A 17,356-nucleotide genomic window follows, 5' to 3' on the forward strand; every position below is an offset into this window, starting at 1 on the left:
GGGCTCGAACTCACGGACTGCGAGATCGTGACCTGGCTGAAGTCGGACGCTTAACCGACTGCGCCACCCAGGCGCCCCAATTTCTTATTTTTAATGGATATACAGTATTTTGTTAATTAACAATTTAATAATGAACATCTGAGCCTTTTAGGATCTGTCATTCAGTTTTATACTGTTTGAAAAAGTTGTGACTTGACCTTTTACATTATGTGTTTTGATATAGGAGTTATGATTATTTGTCTTTATAATTATAGAATTGTTAGCGTTAACATTACTTTTGAGTAGCTTACTGAGATCACCAGTCTCTTTAATACCAATCCAGTTTTAAAGTTACCTAAGTAAGTAGGATAACTTTTGAAAACCCTTGGAGAGAAATAACTTTAATAATAATAGTTAGCTTCCTTTCCTTCTCTTCCTGCTCTCCTTCATTGTTGTGTCCTTTGTGTCCTACGTATGTTTCAACAGTACCTGTGTATACAAGAGAGGCATGCTCTCTATGCATGCTTAGCTTTATTATATAATCTTGTTTCTATGTTAATTATCCATCCTTTGTTCCCATTATTTACTTCTTTCTAAGATGGGTCCTTCATTTCACTTGTCATATTACAGACTTGTTTTACCACACTTTCTCCATAGAGTACTGCTGTTCCATACAAATATTAACATGAGCCACATTTGTGGTTTTAAATTTGCTAGTTGGCAACATTTTCTTAAGGTAGAAAACAGGTGCAGTTAAACTTAATAATATAAAGTTTGCTAGCACTGCTGTCATGAAAAACCACAGATTGGGTGGCTTGTTTTAAACAATAGAAATTTATTTTCTGATGGTTCTAGAGGCTTAAAGTCTGAGACCAAGGTGTCTGGCAGGGTTGGTTTCTTCTGAGGCCTCTCTCATCAGCTTATAAATGGTTACCTTCTCCTTTCGTCTTTACACGGTCTTCCCTCTGCCTGTGTCTTATCCCAATCTCCTTATACATTGTGTTGCATGAGGGTCCACCCTGATGGTATCATTTTATGTTAATTACCTCTTTAAATACTGTATCTCCAGGTAAAATCACATTCAGGACTTCAGCATGTGAATTTTGGGGGGGGGGACACAGATCAGCCCATAACAATACCCAAGTTATTGTCATTCCAGCACATAATCCATTTAAAAATTGTTAGTGAAATATTTTATATTCTATTTTTTGCTGTCTTCAAAATCCAGAATGTATTATATGATTATAGCACATCTCAATTCAGATGCTAAATATTTTTTCTGTATTTGGAATTCATATGGTTTATAGTTGAAGAAGTAGATTCACATACCCAAGTTGTTTTAACATACTAACAGTTTTCCAGTAATGGAATTAAGTATCAGTTTTTAAATTTAAATTTAAATTAATTAAAATTGAATAAAATTTGAAAATCAATTCTCAGCTACCCCGAGACCCCTTTCAAGTGCTCAGAGGCCACATGTGGCTCACTGGTGGCTATTGTAATGGACAGGGCAGCTGTTGAGTTTCCCTCTCTGTAGCCTAATCCTTTGCAGTTAAGAGACCAGAGTGCTTTCTGTAGGAAGAGTGGCTTTTTTTTTTTTTCCTGCCCTCCATTTATTTGTGCAAATGTAGATTAAGTTCTTACCCTGTGCAAGATGTTAAATATAGAGAGATTTAGTTCCCTATGAATGGAAGGCATTGCTGTGTGCTTTTCCATTTCTGAAACTTACTTTTCTTTTTCTTTTTTTTTTTTTTTTAATTTTTTTTCAACGTTTATTTATTTTTGGGACAGAGAGAGAGCTTGAACGGGGGAGGGGCAGAGAGAGAGGGAGACACAGAATCGGAAACAGGCTACAGGCTCCGAGCCATCAGCCCAGAGCCTGACGCGGGGCTCGAACTCCCAGACCGCGAGATCGTGACCTGGCTGAAGTCGGACGCTTAACCGACTGCGCCACCCAGGCGCCCCTGAAACTTATTTTTCTAATAGCTTTAATACTGTGGTTACACCAATGCCAGCTAAATCCTTTTTCTTCAGTGTATGGTAGCAGTTAGGCAAATATCCCTTTGCCACAGTATTATTAATATTTCATACATATTTCTTATTCCAGACCTAACATACTCATCATTTTGAGTGGGTCTCTTAATACTCACCATATCACTAGTTACTGTTATTATCTACAAAATCTACTTTTTATTCCTAAACGAGTTTGGCAATGACTGTATCTGGTATGACTTATGGAATCACCACAAAGTTCTTGTAATAGTCCCAGCCCTTCCCCCTTTTCCCCTTTGTTGAAGCGCATAGCAGTTGCTTACGTCTATGTCATTTAATTAATTCACGTATATTGTTGTTTCATTCCAACTAAATTGGCAGTTAAGATCTGTATCATGTAATTTTATTCCGTGTGGCTGTTTATCCCTTGTGATTTGGAAGAGGAAGCGTCTCATTATTTTCCCCCTTTAAGTCATTTTCTCTCTTCTTTTTGTCTGCCCCTGGGCTTGAAGCTCTTTGAATGTTAACACTAGACAAACCAAGAATGGCTTCATCTTTTTCTCTTTCTTCTTTTTACAGTTTTTGTATTTCCTTCATTCACACTCTACCCAGTCTCTTCTGCTACTTCCCACTGTTTTTGTCTTTTGGGTGTTCCGTACCGTTCCGTACCGCTCTAGCCTCCACACTCTCACAGCCAGATCTGAAAGGAGAAAATTCAGTTTTTGCTTATGTCACCCCTCCTGGATTGGCTTCATTGCTTCTAGTCCCTTCTCCTTCACCTCCTTCCAATTGGCCACACATATTCTGGCCTCATTTTGTCCAGTTTCTGTTCCCTTTGATCTGCCTGTCAGAATTGCTGCCATGCACCCGTAGCTCCTTATTCTTTGACACTCTGCCCCCATATTTCCAGGATGCTGGCAGAGGCATAGTCTGCAATAAGAAGTTCTAAAAGGGAAATTTGTTTTGCCCACGATCACACAAGTTAGCTAGTAGCAGCAGGTTCACGCTGAATCTTCATTTCTTATTTTTTTGAATCCTCATTCTTGACTGTTACTTTCTCTGTACACGACACTTCATTCCCACACCATAATAGCTTAAGTTGAGATAGAACTGAAAGGTTCCAACTAATTGTATTATATCCTATGAATGTTTTTCTTCTTTTTCATTTTTGACTACCTACACCGACCTGTTTAAAAATAAGCAGCCATGACACCTTTTATGCAAATAACTTGATGAGTGTATATAAATATATGTGTGTATGTGTATATTCACATACATCCACGTATATTGATCTACACTGCAGATGTATCCTGTATTGGTGTTTTTTCACATAGAAAAAATAAAATGCTTTTTTCTAGGCCCATATTTTGCTTGACTGTGGGGAAGACAATGTCTGCAAACCCAAGTTGGAAGTTTCTGTAGATAGGTAAGTGTTACTCCAAACAATAAACAGCCTAACAAGAAATTTAAATGGAAGAACACACTCTTCCATCCAAATATAGAATATCCTATTCTATATTTTAACATGAACTAGTTATTTTGAAGGATAATTCATGATTTTCTTTATAATAGTAAAACTATCAGTATTGAACTTTAAAAAGATATGCACTGTTTTCACTACTTGCCTTGGTTGACGGATGTATTTCCATTCAGCATGAGAAGTGTTACAAGGTAGCAGTATATCTTCTTAAAGATCTATTTCATTGTAAATACCCTGTTAACTAAAGGATTCTGATTATTAGTAAAAGAAATTATTACATTTCTAAACGTTTTATTTTATTTTGGGGGCACCTGGGTGGCTCAGTAGGTTAAGCATCTGACTTCCAACTCAGGTCATGATCTCTCTGTTCATACTGACAGCTCAGAGCCTGGAGCCTGTTTCAGATTCTGTATCTCCTTCCCTCTCTCTGCCCCTCCCCCACTTGCACTCTGTGTATCTCTCTCAGAAATAAACAAACATTAAAAAAACGTTTTATTTTATTTTTGAGAGAGAGAGAAAGAGAGTGAGAGTGTGAGCAGGGGAGGGGTAGAGAGAGAGGAGGACAGAGGATCTGAGGAGGCTCTGCACTGACAGCAGTGAGCCCAATTGATGCGGGGTTCGAACTCACGAACCGTGAGATCTACCTGAGCCGAAGTCAGATGCTCAACCAACTGAGCCACTCAGATGCCCCTCTGATTAGTATTTTAAATGATATATAAATTTTATTTTTTTATTATTATATTTTAATTTTTTAATGTTTATTTTTGAGAGAGACAGAGTGCAAGTGGGAGAGGGGCAGAGAGCGAGGGAGACACGTAATCTGAAGCAGCTCCAGGCCCTGAGCCGTCAGCACAGAGCCTGATGCGGGGCTCAAACCCATAAGCTATGAGATCATGACCTGAGCAGAAGTCAGATGGCCAACTGAATGAACCACCCAGGCACCCCAATGATATATACATTTTATTTTTTTAATTTTTTAAAAATGTTTATTTATTTTTGAGACAGAGAGAGACAGAGCATGAACGGGGGAGGGTCAGAGAGAGGGAGACACAGAATCTGAAACAGGCTCCAGGCTCTGAGCTGTCAGCACAGAGCCTGACGCGGGGCTCGAACTCATGGACCGCGAGATCATGACCTGAGCTGAAGTCGGACGTTTAACCGACTGAGCCACCCAGGAGCCCCCAAATTTTAAAGAATATTGTGAGAATCACGACAGTGATTAATTCGGCTTTATTTATTTATTTATTTATTTATTTATTTATAAAGTTTATTTATTTTGAGAGAGTGTGTGTGAGTGAGCTGAGGAGGGGCAGAGAGAGAGGAAGAGAATCCCAGACAGGCTTTGTGCTGTCAGCTCAGGCCCAACACAGGGTTCAGCCTCATGAACCGTGAGATCATGACCTGGGTGGAGATCAAGAATTGGATGCGTAGCTGACTGAGCCATCCAAGTGGCCCTTATTCAGCTTTTAAGGAAAAAAAAAATTCAGGGAATTAAAAAGTACTACAAAGAGAAACAAAGTTACCTCAGTAATAGATATGACTGGTAGCAAGATGCTAGTGACATTAATGCTTTCTTTTACTGAGAGAAGCATTGGATTTGCACCCAATGTGCTATTTCCAGTTTCCTATTGAGCTGTGAAAGAGTCTTAAAATATCTTGAGACACTGTTGAACATGTCAGTGCTGTCTTGTGTTTCTCTTGTTTCTTGGAACAATCATATTCTCCCCGTGCAGTCTTTTTTCATTGTCTATATTTGTATTAACTTGTAGTGATCAAAAGAAGATCTATATTGGAGACGACAATCCTCTGACATTGATTGTTAAGGCTCAGAATCAAGGAGAAGGTGCCTATGAAGCTGAGCTCATCGTTTCCATCCCACCCCAGGCTGATTTCATCGGGGTTGTCCGTAATAGTGAAGTAAGCAAACTGCCTCTTTAAAAATCGAAATGCACTCATAGGTCTCATTAACATTAATAAGTTACTCCCCTATTTAGTGTAGTACGAGCTTAGCCATTCTACTTAAGGCTACATTGCTAGGCAATAGAGTGCCTGTCTTACATAATTCCTTTCAAGCCCAATACTTTGCATAAGGCACTGATAGGACATTTTTAGAATTGCTAGCGAAATACCTGAAACAAGGTCAGATAGATAAAGTGTCTAAGACTGTTCATCAAATAATTTGTTAGGGATAATAAGGTTATGTATCTAAATCCTCTAGAGATCCTTCAGAAACATCTTTACATTCGTCTGTGGCAGTTGTACACAATACCCACCCCCCATTTGCTCAAATGGATATATTTTTGAAACAAGAAACTTAACTATCCAATTGTATGATGTCATCTAGGAACTTCATAGTCTATGGCTTCTGCTTTTTTTGTTGTTTGTTTTGGTCATTAATTTATTATCTTTCCAATCTTTTTTTTTTTCTTTGACCTATCGAAGGCCTTAGCTAGACTTTCCTGTGCATTTAAAACAGAAAACCAAACCCGCCAGGTGGTATGTGACCTTGGAAACCCAATGAAGGCTGGAACTCAAGTAAGATGATTTAGCTCAATGGATTTTATTTTCCTTTAAAGAAAATAGCAAAATGGGTTTGTTCATAGTAAATTTTTAATAAATATTTCAGAATAATATCTTTAAATTGGTTTTGATTTAGAATGTAATGATTAGCAGAGTTTTGTCCGGTTTTGAGTAAGATAATAAAATAATGGATTGTGCTGCTACACTGTAGTCAGTAAGCCGTGTTTACAGTGCCTTCAGTTTGCTAAATGGATGAGAACATGGGTTAATAACTAAGGACTCAAATTGTAACTCTGGTATTTTAACCTAATGGATCTTTAATTTTTTTTTTTTTTAATGCTTATTTATTTTTGAGACAATGTGAGAAACAGAGTGCAAGCAACGGAGGGGCAGACAGAGGGAGACACAAAATCTGAAGCAGGCTCCAGGCTCTGAGCTGTCAGCCCAGAGCCTGATGCGGGGCTCAAACTCATGAACTGTCAGATCATGACTTGAGCTGAAGTCGGATGCTTAACCGACTGAGCCACTCAGGCGCCCCCATAACCTAACGAATCTTTAGACCTACTCTGACAAATACTAAGACTGTCATTATTACGTGAGATAGAATTATCTCATGAATTTGGAAGCCTATATCTTTGAACTGAATAGAATCAAAGAGGCCCATAGTGTTGGATCGGGCTCCCCTTGAAGTGGTAGAGAAGGGAGCCCAGGAGCTTGAAAAGATGCGCTCAATGGGTCGCTTCCCAAATGCTCTAAAAAGTAAACAAAAATGTGTCTTGTAGAATTCTTAGTATCAAAGGAAAATGGGAATGTATTTCATGTTACTTTTTCAATAGGATTTACTTTAATAGCACGAAGACTTTGGTAATTTGAGATCTCTGATAATATGGGGCTACATATTCCATATTTATCCTTAAACAACATCTAACAGGAGAGATATTGTTTAAGGGTACAGACTTGCAACTAGTGGTAAATAAGTCTTAGAGATCTAATGCACAGCATAGCGAATATAAACAATATTGTATAAACAATGCTGGGTGGCTCAGTCAGTTAAGTGTCCAACTTTGGCTCAGGTCTTGATCTTGCAGGTTCATGAGTTCGAGCCCCGCGTGGGGCTCTCTGCTGTCAGTGCAGAGCTTGCTTCCAGTCCTCTGTCTCCCTCTCTCTGTCCCTCCCCAACTCATGCACTCACTCTCTTTTCTCAAAAATAAATGAACATTAAAAAAAAATCAAAAAACCCAATATTGTATTATAATCATCAACCTTGCTAAGAGACTAGATCCTTATAACCATAAAATAGGAATGGGAATTATGGGACATGGAGAGATGCTAACTATCGCTACAGTGGCAATCATATTACAGTTTATAAATGTATCAAGTCAACATGTTGTACACCTTACATTTACACAATGTTATATGTCAGATATATTTCAATAAAAGTTCCACATTTCTTTAAGAATATTTAACATTAAAAGTCATTATTATTTCTAAATATATGGTCTCTTAGGGAAGACGCCTTGAACAAAGTACCCTGAGTTGCATTTTTCCACATGTATATAATGATGTTTAACAAGTGAAATGCTTTTTATTTTTCTTTGCTTATGTTTCTATGTTTATTTCTGTGCTTTCTGTGTTTATTTTTCTATGTTCTCACGCTCTCTGGCCTTCTCACTCACAGCTCATCCAGTGTGGATAAGTTCAGGTTATTTCAGGTGGCCAGCGTCAGGCTTTGTAAAGTGGAAGGCAGCTTGATGGAAGTCCCCCAGTCTTGTTTTTATGTATGATGAATGATTCCCTAAGAAGTCTGCTTTCTCTTACCTTATTAGCTCCTTTGTTTTCTTTAAGGTAACAGCTTCCCCCCTGCGAAACTTAGGATAATGGTTGCAATGGAGTTGTAAGAGAGGTGGGGAAATTCTGGGTCCGGCCCTGCCCCTCATGCCTTTGGTGGCCAGGTTTTCTTGCTCTTTAAAACCCATTCACTTCTTGCTTCCTGATCCATTACAAGTTCAGTTGTTAACTTCCTGTCACCAAATCAGTGTATTTTCATTGAATCAACAGATATTTACTTTGCATTTTTATGAAGTTAATATCAGGTATTATGAGGAGATAGAATTATGTTAATAATTGTTTAATAGGCTCCTTTGTGGATTGGCCCATGTATATGAAATAAAAGATTTAATAGAAGATCAGATTTAATTAGCTTTGTTAGAGTACTTTCAGTTTTATTATAAGCTCAGAAAAACCGTATTTTAGAAAAACTCGTTGATTTGGACGTTGGAATTTAAATTTCACTGATGAGACATTGTTTTGATTAACGTTACTATCCCTTCCTCCCCCTCCAGCTCCTAGCTGGTCTTCGTTTCAATGTACACCAGCAATCAGAGATGGATACTTCTGTGAAATTTGATTTACAAATCCAAAGGTATGAAAACAACTTGTTTTCAGTTCATATTAACTATTGAGGAAATATTCTTTGTCATAAATATATTATGTAAGATACTCTAAATGTTAAGGAATAAAACTGGCTAAAATTCCAGTACTTGACTATACCATTTTTTAAATAAAATTCCTATAACAAGAATAATTTTGTTAGTTTTGAGCTTGTGAAACAAAAGTAAAAGAAGTAAAATTTGATCATCTTTTTGGAATTAAATGCTAATGAAAATTATTTTTGTACGTTTTTTTCTTTCTTTTAATTTGTTCGTTTTTAGTTTCACTGCATTTGCCCCTGTACGTCTTAGATAAAAATTATGCTCAGTTCAGGCCTAAATATATCTATATTTTTTTCTTTTTCAGCTCCAATCTCTTTGACAAAGTAAGCCCAGTTGTATCTTACAAGGTTGACCTCGCTGTCTTAGCTGCTGTTGAGATAAGAGGGTCAGTATGATTACCAAGTTGAGTGTCACATTCTTATGAGATTTAAACTGCCTTAAATTTCTTTTTATGTTTATTTATTTTTTGAGAGAGAGAGAGAGAGAGAGAGAGAGAGAGAGAGACAGAGCACAGCCGGGGAGGGTCAGAGAGAGTGAGAGACACAGAATCTGAAGAAGGCTCCCAGTTCTGAGCTCTCAGCACAGAGCCCTATGCGGGGCTCAAACCCCCGAACTGTGGGATCATGACCTGAGCTGAAGTCAGACACTTAAGCGACTTAGCCACCCAGGTGCCCCTAAACTGCTTTAAAATGCAGTTACTTTTAAAAAGCAACTAGGAGGCCCAGTAACTTCTTTTGGGGAGTAGCACTCATATTTCATGATACTTTTACTAGAGCTGGAGCTTCTGTAGAAAGAAGGACCTAGCTGTATTATTCCAAAGCTCCAGATATTTACTTGGTAACCCTCTGGAAATAAATCAGACATGGCAACAGCAGGCACAAAATAAGTGTATTGAACTTTCATGCAGATTGATTTATCAGTACACCTGTTACAATTAGATTCAATACAGAAAAGTTTATGTGTAGTTGGATGTGCGTGTTCACATACATATAGCTTTTTCTTCCTTTTATTTTATTTATTTATTTTTTTAATTTTTTTTTTCAACTTTTTTTATTTATTTTTGGGACAGAGAGAGACAGAGCATGAACGGGGGAGGGGCAGAGAGAGAGGGAGACACAGAATCGGAAACAGGCTCCAGGCTCCGAGCCATCAGCCCAGAGCCTGACGCGGGGCTCAAACTCACGGACCGCGAGATCGTGACCTGGCTGAAGTCGGACGCTTAACCGACTGCGCCACCCAGGAGCCCCATCCTTTTAAATATATATATTTTGTTAATTCTGATTTTATTCATGTGGATACAGGGTACTTTTGAAAATGAACTGACCATATCATTTTGGTATTCATGGTAGGTTTTCTTTGGTCATTGTTTAGAGTTTCAAGTCCCGATCATATCTTTCTTCCAATTCCAAACTGGGAGCATAAGGAGAACCCGGAGACTGAAGAAGATGTTGGGCCAGTTGTTCAGCACATCTATGAGGTTTGCGGTTGTTGACTTTAACTGATACCTGGTAGAGAGCCTTTAAAGAGAAGAACAGATAGGCTACTTGTTAAAACAAAACAAAACAAAACAAAACAAAACAAGTTTGTTTAGTGTTTATGTAAACTCTGCATAGTTTAAGGATGTACCAGAGATTTATTTGAATTTTTTCCCTATTCAGAAGTTCCTCTTTTTAAGACAAGTAGCTTCAAGTGATTAAAGAATGCACTTCATACAAATTGTTGTCCAAAACCAATTAGTTCTACTTGAATAACAGCCGTTAGGTCATTGCTGAGTATTTGCATATGGACGGTTTGCAGCTCTACCTAAAAATTGAAAGTGCCTGTAGCAGATCATCAAGATTTTCTATGCCAACTTTCATCAAAACTTTTCCATACGTTCCTCTTTTGTTTATATTTTCATTCTGACACATACTGCACTACACTAGAGATAAATGTTGAGTTTGATCTCCTTTGCCTCGTAATGATCATGTTGTAACGTCAGAATAACTGGAAACTCTGCCGTTATTCAAATCCTATCACTAATGATTCCTAAGGTTGATGTAGGAGGGGGATTATGGAATTGATTTTTGCTCAAAGTATTTACATTTTCTTTTCCCCATTAGCTGAGAAACAATGGTCCAAGTTCATTCAGCAAGGCAATGCTAAATCTTCAGTGGCCTTACAAATATAACAATAACACTCTGTTGTACATCCTTCAATATGATATTGATGGACCTATGAACTGTACTTCAGATATGGAGATCAACCCTTTGCGAATTAAGGTAATGTGCTTAATAGCAACTCTTTATTATGATGATATGTAAAGCTTTCCTTTCTAAATCTGTGAAAGAAATGCATGAAATAAAACAACCATTTTAATACACACACCTACTCTACAGAAATAATTTACTTCATAACCAGTATACTAAGGATTAAATTGTTTATTTGTATAATGAGAAAGGATTGATTCATTCCTCTGCGAAGTCCTAATGAGTCATCTATTTATGTAGTGACCTAATTTGACTGTGGTTCCATTGCACTGTGGTTTATCCACATACAATATTGTGTCAGGGGTGTTTTGTTGTTGAAATTTTTGTCTTTGGAGAAAGATCTAACATTTTACTTAACCTGGCTCTTTTCTTAACTAGAAAACAGAACAAAAAAATATATACTCATGATTGACACTTATCACAGATATGTACCGTGACATTTCAGGCTGTTTCAGTGTGTCTTATCAGTTTCCCCTCTAGCTGTGCAAGGGAGAAAATCACTGCTCGGTGGAAATAACGTTTTCCCACATATTAGGGAATCTCTGATCTTTATTCTTTGTGCTTACTTTCCACCATATATTAAGTGGTGAATTTGTCATGCCACATTTTCAGTCATCATGTTTTAATCACATGTAGCAGTTTATGCCAAAATGTCAGTGCAGAGTGTTTTCCAATATTATGTACCACCAGTTTCTCTGTAACCCTAGATCTCAAGTTCACAAACTGAAAAGAATGACACAATTGCTGGGCAAGGTGACCGGAACCATCTCATCACTAAGCGGGATCTCACCCTCAGTGAAGGAGATGTTCACACTTTGGTAAGCGCCATTTCAACAACAAGCACTTTAAACATTTAAAAATATGTGATTATAGAACTGATGCCAAAGAACATTTCAAAAATAACAACAGCTGTGCTTGGAAGAACTACATATATTTTTATACTATTCACTCCTCTTACTTTCCATGTTCCTATTCAAATTAACACCAGAGTTTCTTCAAATGATCTATCTTTATAAATTGCTAATAAAAATATTTCATGTTCCAGCTTATTTTTCTGGCTTACTCCTTTAACTGACCTCCTTCTTGACCTCATCCTGATCTCGGAGGCTTTCATGCAATATTGGAAGAAGAACCCAGGAGGCATCAACAAAAATATATTACAAGAATAATTAGCGCTATGATTAACTTTTGTTGAGTCAGCCAGTGTAATGACTGTAAGGTTATAAAGGCTAATCATTTAAATTTCTGAAGTTTAACAGATCTTCAAACCATCCACTAGCAGAGAACCTGGTATAGTGTTTATGTTCGTTAGCGAACACCAGTTACTTTTACATCAGCAAATTCCATAGTTCTTCTTATTTCTCATCCGCCTCAACTGTTCAGTGGCTTTTGGCATAATTTATCACTTCCTCCTTTGTGAAACACTCCTCATTCTCTTCTAGCACTCTACTCTCTTACTACTTCACTTACATCAACTGGCTACTTCCTAATCTCTGTTTCCAGACCTTTACGTCTGTAGAGTATTCCAGGGCTCACACCTCAAATTTCTTGCCTGATCTGCATGTATTCATTGATTAGATCTGTGCTGTCTAATATTATAGACAGCAGCCACATTTTACTCTACTTTGGGAAGTAGAGATATGTCCAGTACTGCTCGTTTCTATCATCGTAGGAAGTTCAAATCAGATAGTGCTATACGAGATGTTATTCACTCTCGTGGCTATAAATACTATCTCTGGATGACTTTGATTTACATTCTGAAGCTGATCCTATGCCTTTAACTCCATGCTCCATCATCCAACTGCCTACTGGAATTTCTCTTAAATATTTAGTAAGAATCTTAAACTTAATTCTAAGAATGTTTTCCCAACTCTACTCTTTCTACAGTGTATCAGCTAACTCCCTTCTTTGTCCCAAACCTGGACACCTTGACTCCTCTTGTTCTCTCAAACCTCACATCCTCGGTATCAGCAAATTCTTTCAGTATCTATTTTCAAAAGACCCTGAATTTGGTCCCTTCTCAGCAACTTTACCTCTGCCACAGCCTCACCCAGGCCACCTTTGTGTCTCACGTGGACTGTTGCTAAACCTCTAGCTGGACTCCATATTTCTGCCTTTTCCCCCACTACAGTTAGCCACACAGGAGCCATAGTGATCCTTTTAAACGGAGATCAGGTCATGTTACTCCAGTGCCTTCCCAGCTAAGTCCGAGAGGAAGCCTGAGCATGCAAAGCCTTTAGGCCCAACAAAATGTAGGCCCTTCTACCTTGCTATTTGCATTTCCTCTCCTTATTCTCTACCTCCTGTTTTTGCTACCTTGCTTTTCATTGAATAGACATCCCCAAGCATGTTTCTACATCCAAGCTTTGAAAATTGTTCTCCCATCTTCCTGGAATGCTCCTTGTCCAGATTTCCCTGTGGCTTGTTTCCCCATCTCCTTCTACGTCTTTAAATGTCAGATTATGACAGGACTTCCCTGACCAACCCATGTGAAATAGAAATTACTTTTAACCCCCACCCTACTTTTGATCCTGTGTGCTCTATCCTCCTACAGAACGACGTTAAAAAACTTTATGATAAAACTTACATAAAAGTCACCATTTTAACCATTTTAAAGTATGCAACGGAGTGATTTTTGGTATACTCAGAACATTGTGCAACCACCACCATTATCTAATTCCAGAATATTTTCATCATTTCCAGAAAGAAATACTGTACCCATTATACAGTCACTACGTATTCTTCCCTGCTATCAGTCTCTGGAAACCACTAATCTGCTTTCTGTGTCTAAAGATTTGTCTGTTCTGGACAGTCATAAAATATGTGGCCTTGGTGTCTGGCTTCTTTGACTCAGCATAATGTTTTTAAGGTTCGCCATGGTACAGCATGCAGTAATACTTCAGTCATTTTTTATGCCTGAATAATACTCCGTTCTGTGGGTATATGGCATTTGTTTGTTTCCTCATTAGTTGATGAACATTTAGATTATTTCTACCTTTTGTTTATTTTGAGTAGTGCCATTGTGCACATTCTTGTACACATTTTTGTGTGAACATATATTTTTAGTTCTCTTGGGAATAAATCTAGAGATGCCATTACTGGGTCATATGGGGACTCTGTTTAACTTTTCAGAAACTACCAAACTTTTCCAAAGTCGTTGTGCCATTTTACATTCCCAACCAGCAACATACGAATTTTTCAACTTCTCCACGTTTGCCATCACTTACTGTTGCCTTAATTTTTTTTTTTTTTTAATTTATGGTCATCCTTGTCAATGTGAAGTGGTATCTCATCGTGGTTTTATTTGTACTTCCCAATAATCACTAATGATGTCAAGCATCTTTTCTGTTGTATATCTTCTTTCGAGAGACGTCTATTCAAATCCTTTGCCCATTTTTAAATTGGGTTGTTTGCCTTTGTTGTTAGGTCATGAAGAGTTCGTTATATATTCAGGATACTTACCTTTTCAGAGCTGTTATTGCACATATTTTCTCGTTCTGTTAGTTGTCTTTCCACTTTCTTGATAGTATCCCTGTGATGTGAAAAGTATTCAAATTTGAAGAAGTTCAGATTTGTCAAGTCTTTCCTCTTTTATAACCTGTACTTTTGCTGTCACAGTCAAGAAACCATTGCCAAACCTGACATCCTGAAAATTTACACCTAAGTTTTTTGGTTTTCTAAATTTTATACTCTCGACTCTTAATATTGGTCTGTATACATATTCTTATGCCGGTACCAAATTGTTTCTTATAGCTCTTCAGTAAGTTTTGAAATTGGAAAGTGTGAGCCCTCCAACATTTTCTTCTTTTTCAAGATTGTTTTAGCTATGTAGGGTCCTCTATAATTCCATATGAATTTTAAGATCAGTTTGATCATTTCTACAGAAAAGGTAGTTGGAATTTTGATAGCAATTTTATTGGACCTGTATCAATATAGGAGTATTGCCATGTTAATAATATTAAGTCTCTCAGTTCTTGGACATGAGATATCTTTCCATTTAGTTAAGTGTTTAATTTCTTTCAAAAATACTTTGTACTTGTAAGTGTTTAAGTATTGCACTTTCCTGGTTAAATTACTTTTGTGTATTTTATTGTTTTGGGGTGGTCTTTTGAATAAAATTGTTTTCTTCATTTCATTTTAAGATTTTTCATTACCGGTATATAGAAATGCAACTTAATTGTTTGTCAGTCTTGTATTCTGTTCTTTTTCTGTACTTTTTTATTAGCTATAATCGTTTTATTGTCAATTCTTTAGTGTGTTCTGTATACAAGATCCTGTCATCTTGAAAAGAGAGAGGTTTCCTTCTTTTTTTCCAATTTGGATGACTTTTATTTGATTGTTTTCTTGCTTAATTATACTGGCTAGAACCTCCTGAACAACTTTCATAAAAGTGTCAATGAGTGGGCATTGTTGTCTTATTTGTCACCTTCAGGGGAAAGCATTTGTTCTTTCCCCATTAAGTGTGATGTGAGTTACAGGCTTTTCACGGATGCCCTTCCTCAGGTCAAAGAAGCTATTCCTTGTCATAGACTGCAAGTTCACTTGCTGGGTAGCGTTGTGACTATGTGTGTGACATGTCTAATGCAATTTGACCAGCACATGGAAGGTGGTGAATATTTGCTATCTTTGACTGCCTGCCTTCAAGTTACTGATAAAAACACTGAATGTAGCAGAAACGTGGAAGAGCTGCTCAAGATTCATTCCGTTTCTTTTTCTTTTCTACAGGTGTATTGTTAATCTGATTTTCATGTCTTACTAAAATGATCATGCTCTGGGTTTACCTAAAGGATGTTGAATACTAGCCATAAAAAAATATATTTTAATATTGTAGGTCTTATCCTTTTATACCACATTGCATTAAAACCAACCCCTGTATTTGTTTGTTTGTTTGTGTTTGTTTGTTTGTTTACTATTTATTTTTGAGAAGGAGAGAGAGAGTGAGAAGGAGAGAGAGAGTGAGAAGGAGAGAGAGAGTGAGAAGGAGCAGGGGAGGAACAGACAGAGAGGGAGAGGGAGAATCCCAAGCAGGCTCCATGCTGTCAGTGCAGAAACCGATGCAGGGCTCAGACTCACAAACCATGAGATCATGACCTGAGCTGAAATCAAGAGTTGGTCGCTTAACTGACTAAGCTACCCAGGCATCCCGTAAACCAACCCCTTTTAGCAAAAGCATTCAGACTCCACTATTAGCCTATGCATTTTAAACATTTTTCTTATAATGCAAAAGAATCTGGATCATCTCTTTGGCTTTCACATAAAACAACTAAAATGTCCAATTTTCATATGCTGAAGAAATGATAGACAGTTTTTTATAAGTAAAGAATTTGTTTTGGCAGGGCTGTGGAATTGCTGAGTGCTTGAAGATTGTCTGCCAGGTTGGACGACTAGACAGAGGAAAGAGTGCAATCCTGTATGTAAAGTCCCTGCTGTGGACTGAGACCTTTATGAATGTAAGTGGACAGATGCAGCATTCAGCCAGCTTATCCATTTTCTCAAAGACATGAAAAAGGCCTCCCGTCTAGGAAATCATTTCATTGTTATTTCCATACAGAAAGAAAACCAGAATCATTCATACTCTCTGAAGTCATCTGCTTCTTTTAATGTCATTGAGTTTCCTTATAAGAACCTTCCAATTGAGGATATCTTCAACTCCACATTAGTAAGTCATCGATTTGGGGAAATGCAATAAGTGCACCCAGTCCAATGCCATAGATATTTTTTATTTTATTTTAAATATTGGCACCTTCACTGTTTTGGTGATTTAAAAGTTGGTTGATAGGTCTATAACCTAGTTAAATATTATTTTACTCCCTCACCCCAGAATATTACAGGTCGACCTTTTACTTTAGCATCTTGTCCTGTGTAAGAGATTCTTAGCTTATACAAATCTCATGGGTGGAAATTTGGGGAATTTTTCCCCACAAAGTTAGAAAGTCGGAAATTAACTATAATAGGTGAAGGCTAAAGATTATAAAGATCTTTAATTTAAGGATTAAAAATGGGACTAATATATCAAAGATGGATTTAACTATTTAAAAATCACTTTATCACTTCTGAAGCTAACCTGTTGTTGGGAATTTTATGTGTGTATGTGCATGCTATTGATACCAAATGTGTAATCAATCACAAATTATCATATACAACAAAAGAAAATAATGTGAGTATCATTAAAACAAAATGTAGTAGGCATTTAGACATTTGTTGAATGATTCGGTGAATTATTTTTAAAACTCAAAACCTTTTTGCCCCCACCAGGTTACCACTAACGTCACGTGGGGCATTCAGTCCGCACCCATGCCCGTGCCTGTGTGGGTGATCATTTTAGCAGTGTTAGCAGGATTGCTGTTGCTGGCTGTTTTGGTGTTTGTAATGTACAGGGTAAGTAATGGACTTAGGAAGAGCAGGAGCGGGGAGAAGCAGAAGAAAAGGGCAAGGGAGAAGGGAAAGAAGGAAGAATAGAGAAGGAACTTTAATGATACATAAGGAGCACCACATATCTTTTTTTTTTTCAATATATGAAATTTATTGTCAAATTTGTTTCCATACAACACCCAGTGCTCATCCCAAAAGGTGCCCTCCTCAATACCCATCCCCCAGCCTCCCCTCCCTCCCACCCCCCATCAACCCTCAGTTTATTCTCAGTT

At 37.5% G+C, this 17,356-nt stretch overlaps 1 protein-coding gene across 1 annotated transcript in view; it reads left to right on the forward strand.

Annotated features, from left to right (window-relative positions):
* The window catches only part of ITGAV (integrin subunit alpha V), a 93,825-nt gene that overhangs the window by 72,252 nt on the left and 4,217 nt on the right, over positions 1–17,356 (forward strand). Inside the window, exons 19-29 of the mRNA XM_040475595.1 lie at positions 3,330–3,397; positions 5,221–5,368; positions 5,894–5,986; positions 8,314–8,393; positions 8,768–8,848; positions 9,835–9,940; positions 10,566–10,724; positions 11,420–11,530; positions 16,049–16,162; positions 16,264–16,371; positions 16,968–17,090. Of these exons, the coding sequence (XP_040331529.1) occupies positions 3,330–3,397; positions 5,221–5,368; positions 5,894–5,986; positions 8,314–8,393; positions 8,768–8,848; positions 9,835–9,940; positions 10,566–10,724; positions 11,420–11,530; positions 16,049–16,162; positions 16,264–16,371; positions 16,968–17,090 (1,191 nt within the window). The remainder of the gene's footprint in view (positions 1–3,329; positions 3,398–5,220; positions 5,369–5,893; positions 5,987–8,313; positions 8,394–8,767; positions 8,849–9,834; positions 9,941–10,565; positions 10,725–11,419; positions 11,531–16,048; positions 16,163–16,263; positions 16,372–16,967; positions 17,091–17,356) is intronic.

Source organism: Herpailurus yagouaroundi, unplaced genomic scaffold (genome assembly GCF_014898765.1).
Source record: "Herpailurus yagouaroundi ecotype Mexico unplaced genomic scaffold, PumYag 140, whole genome shotgun sequence".
In the NCBI taxonomy this organism is placed as follows: domain Eukaryota; kingdom Metazoa; phylum Chordata; class Mammalia; order Carnivora; family Felidae; genus Herpailurus; species Herpailurus yagouaroundi.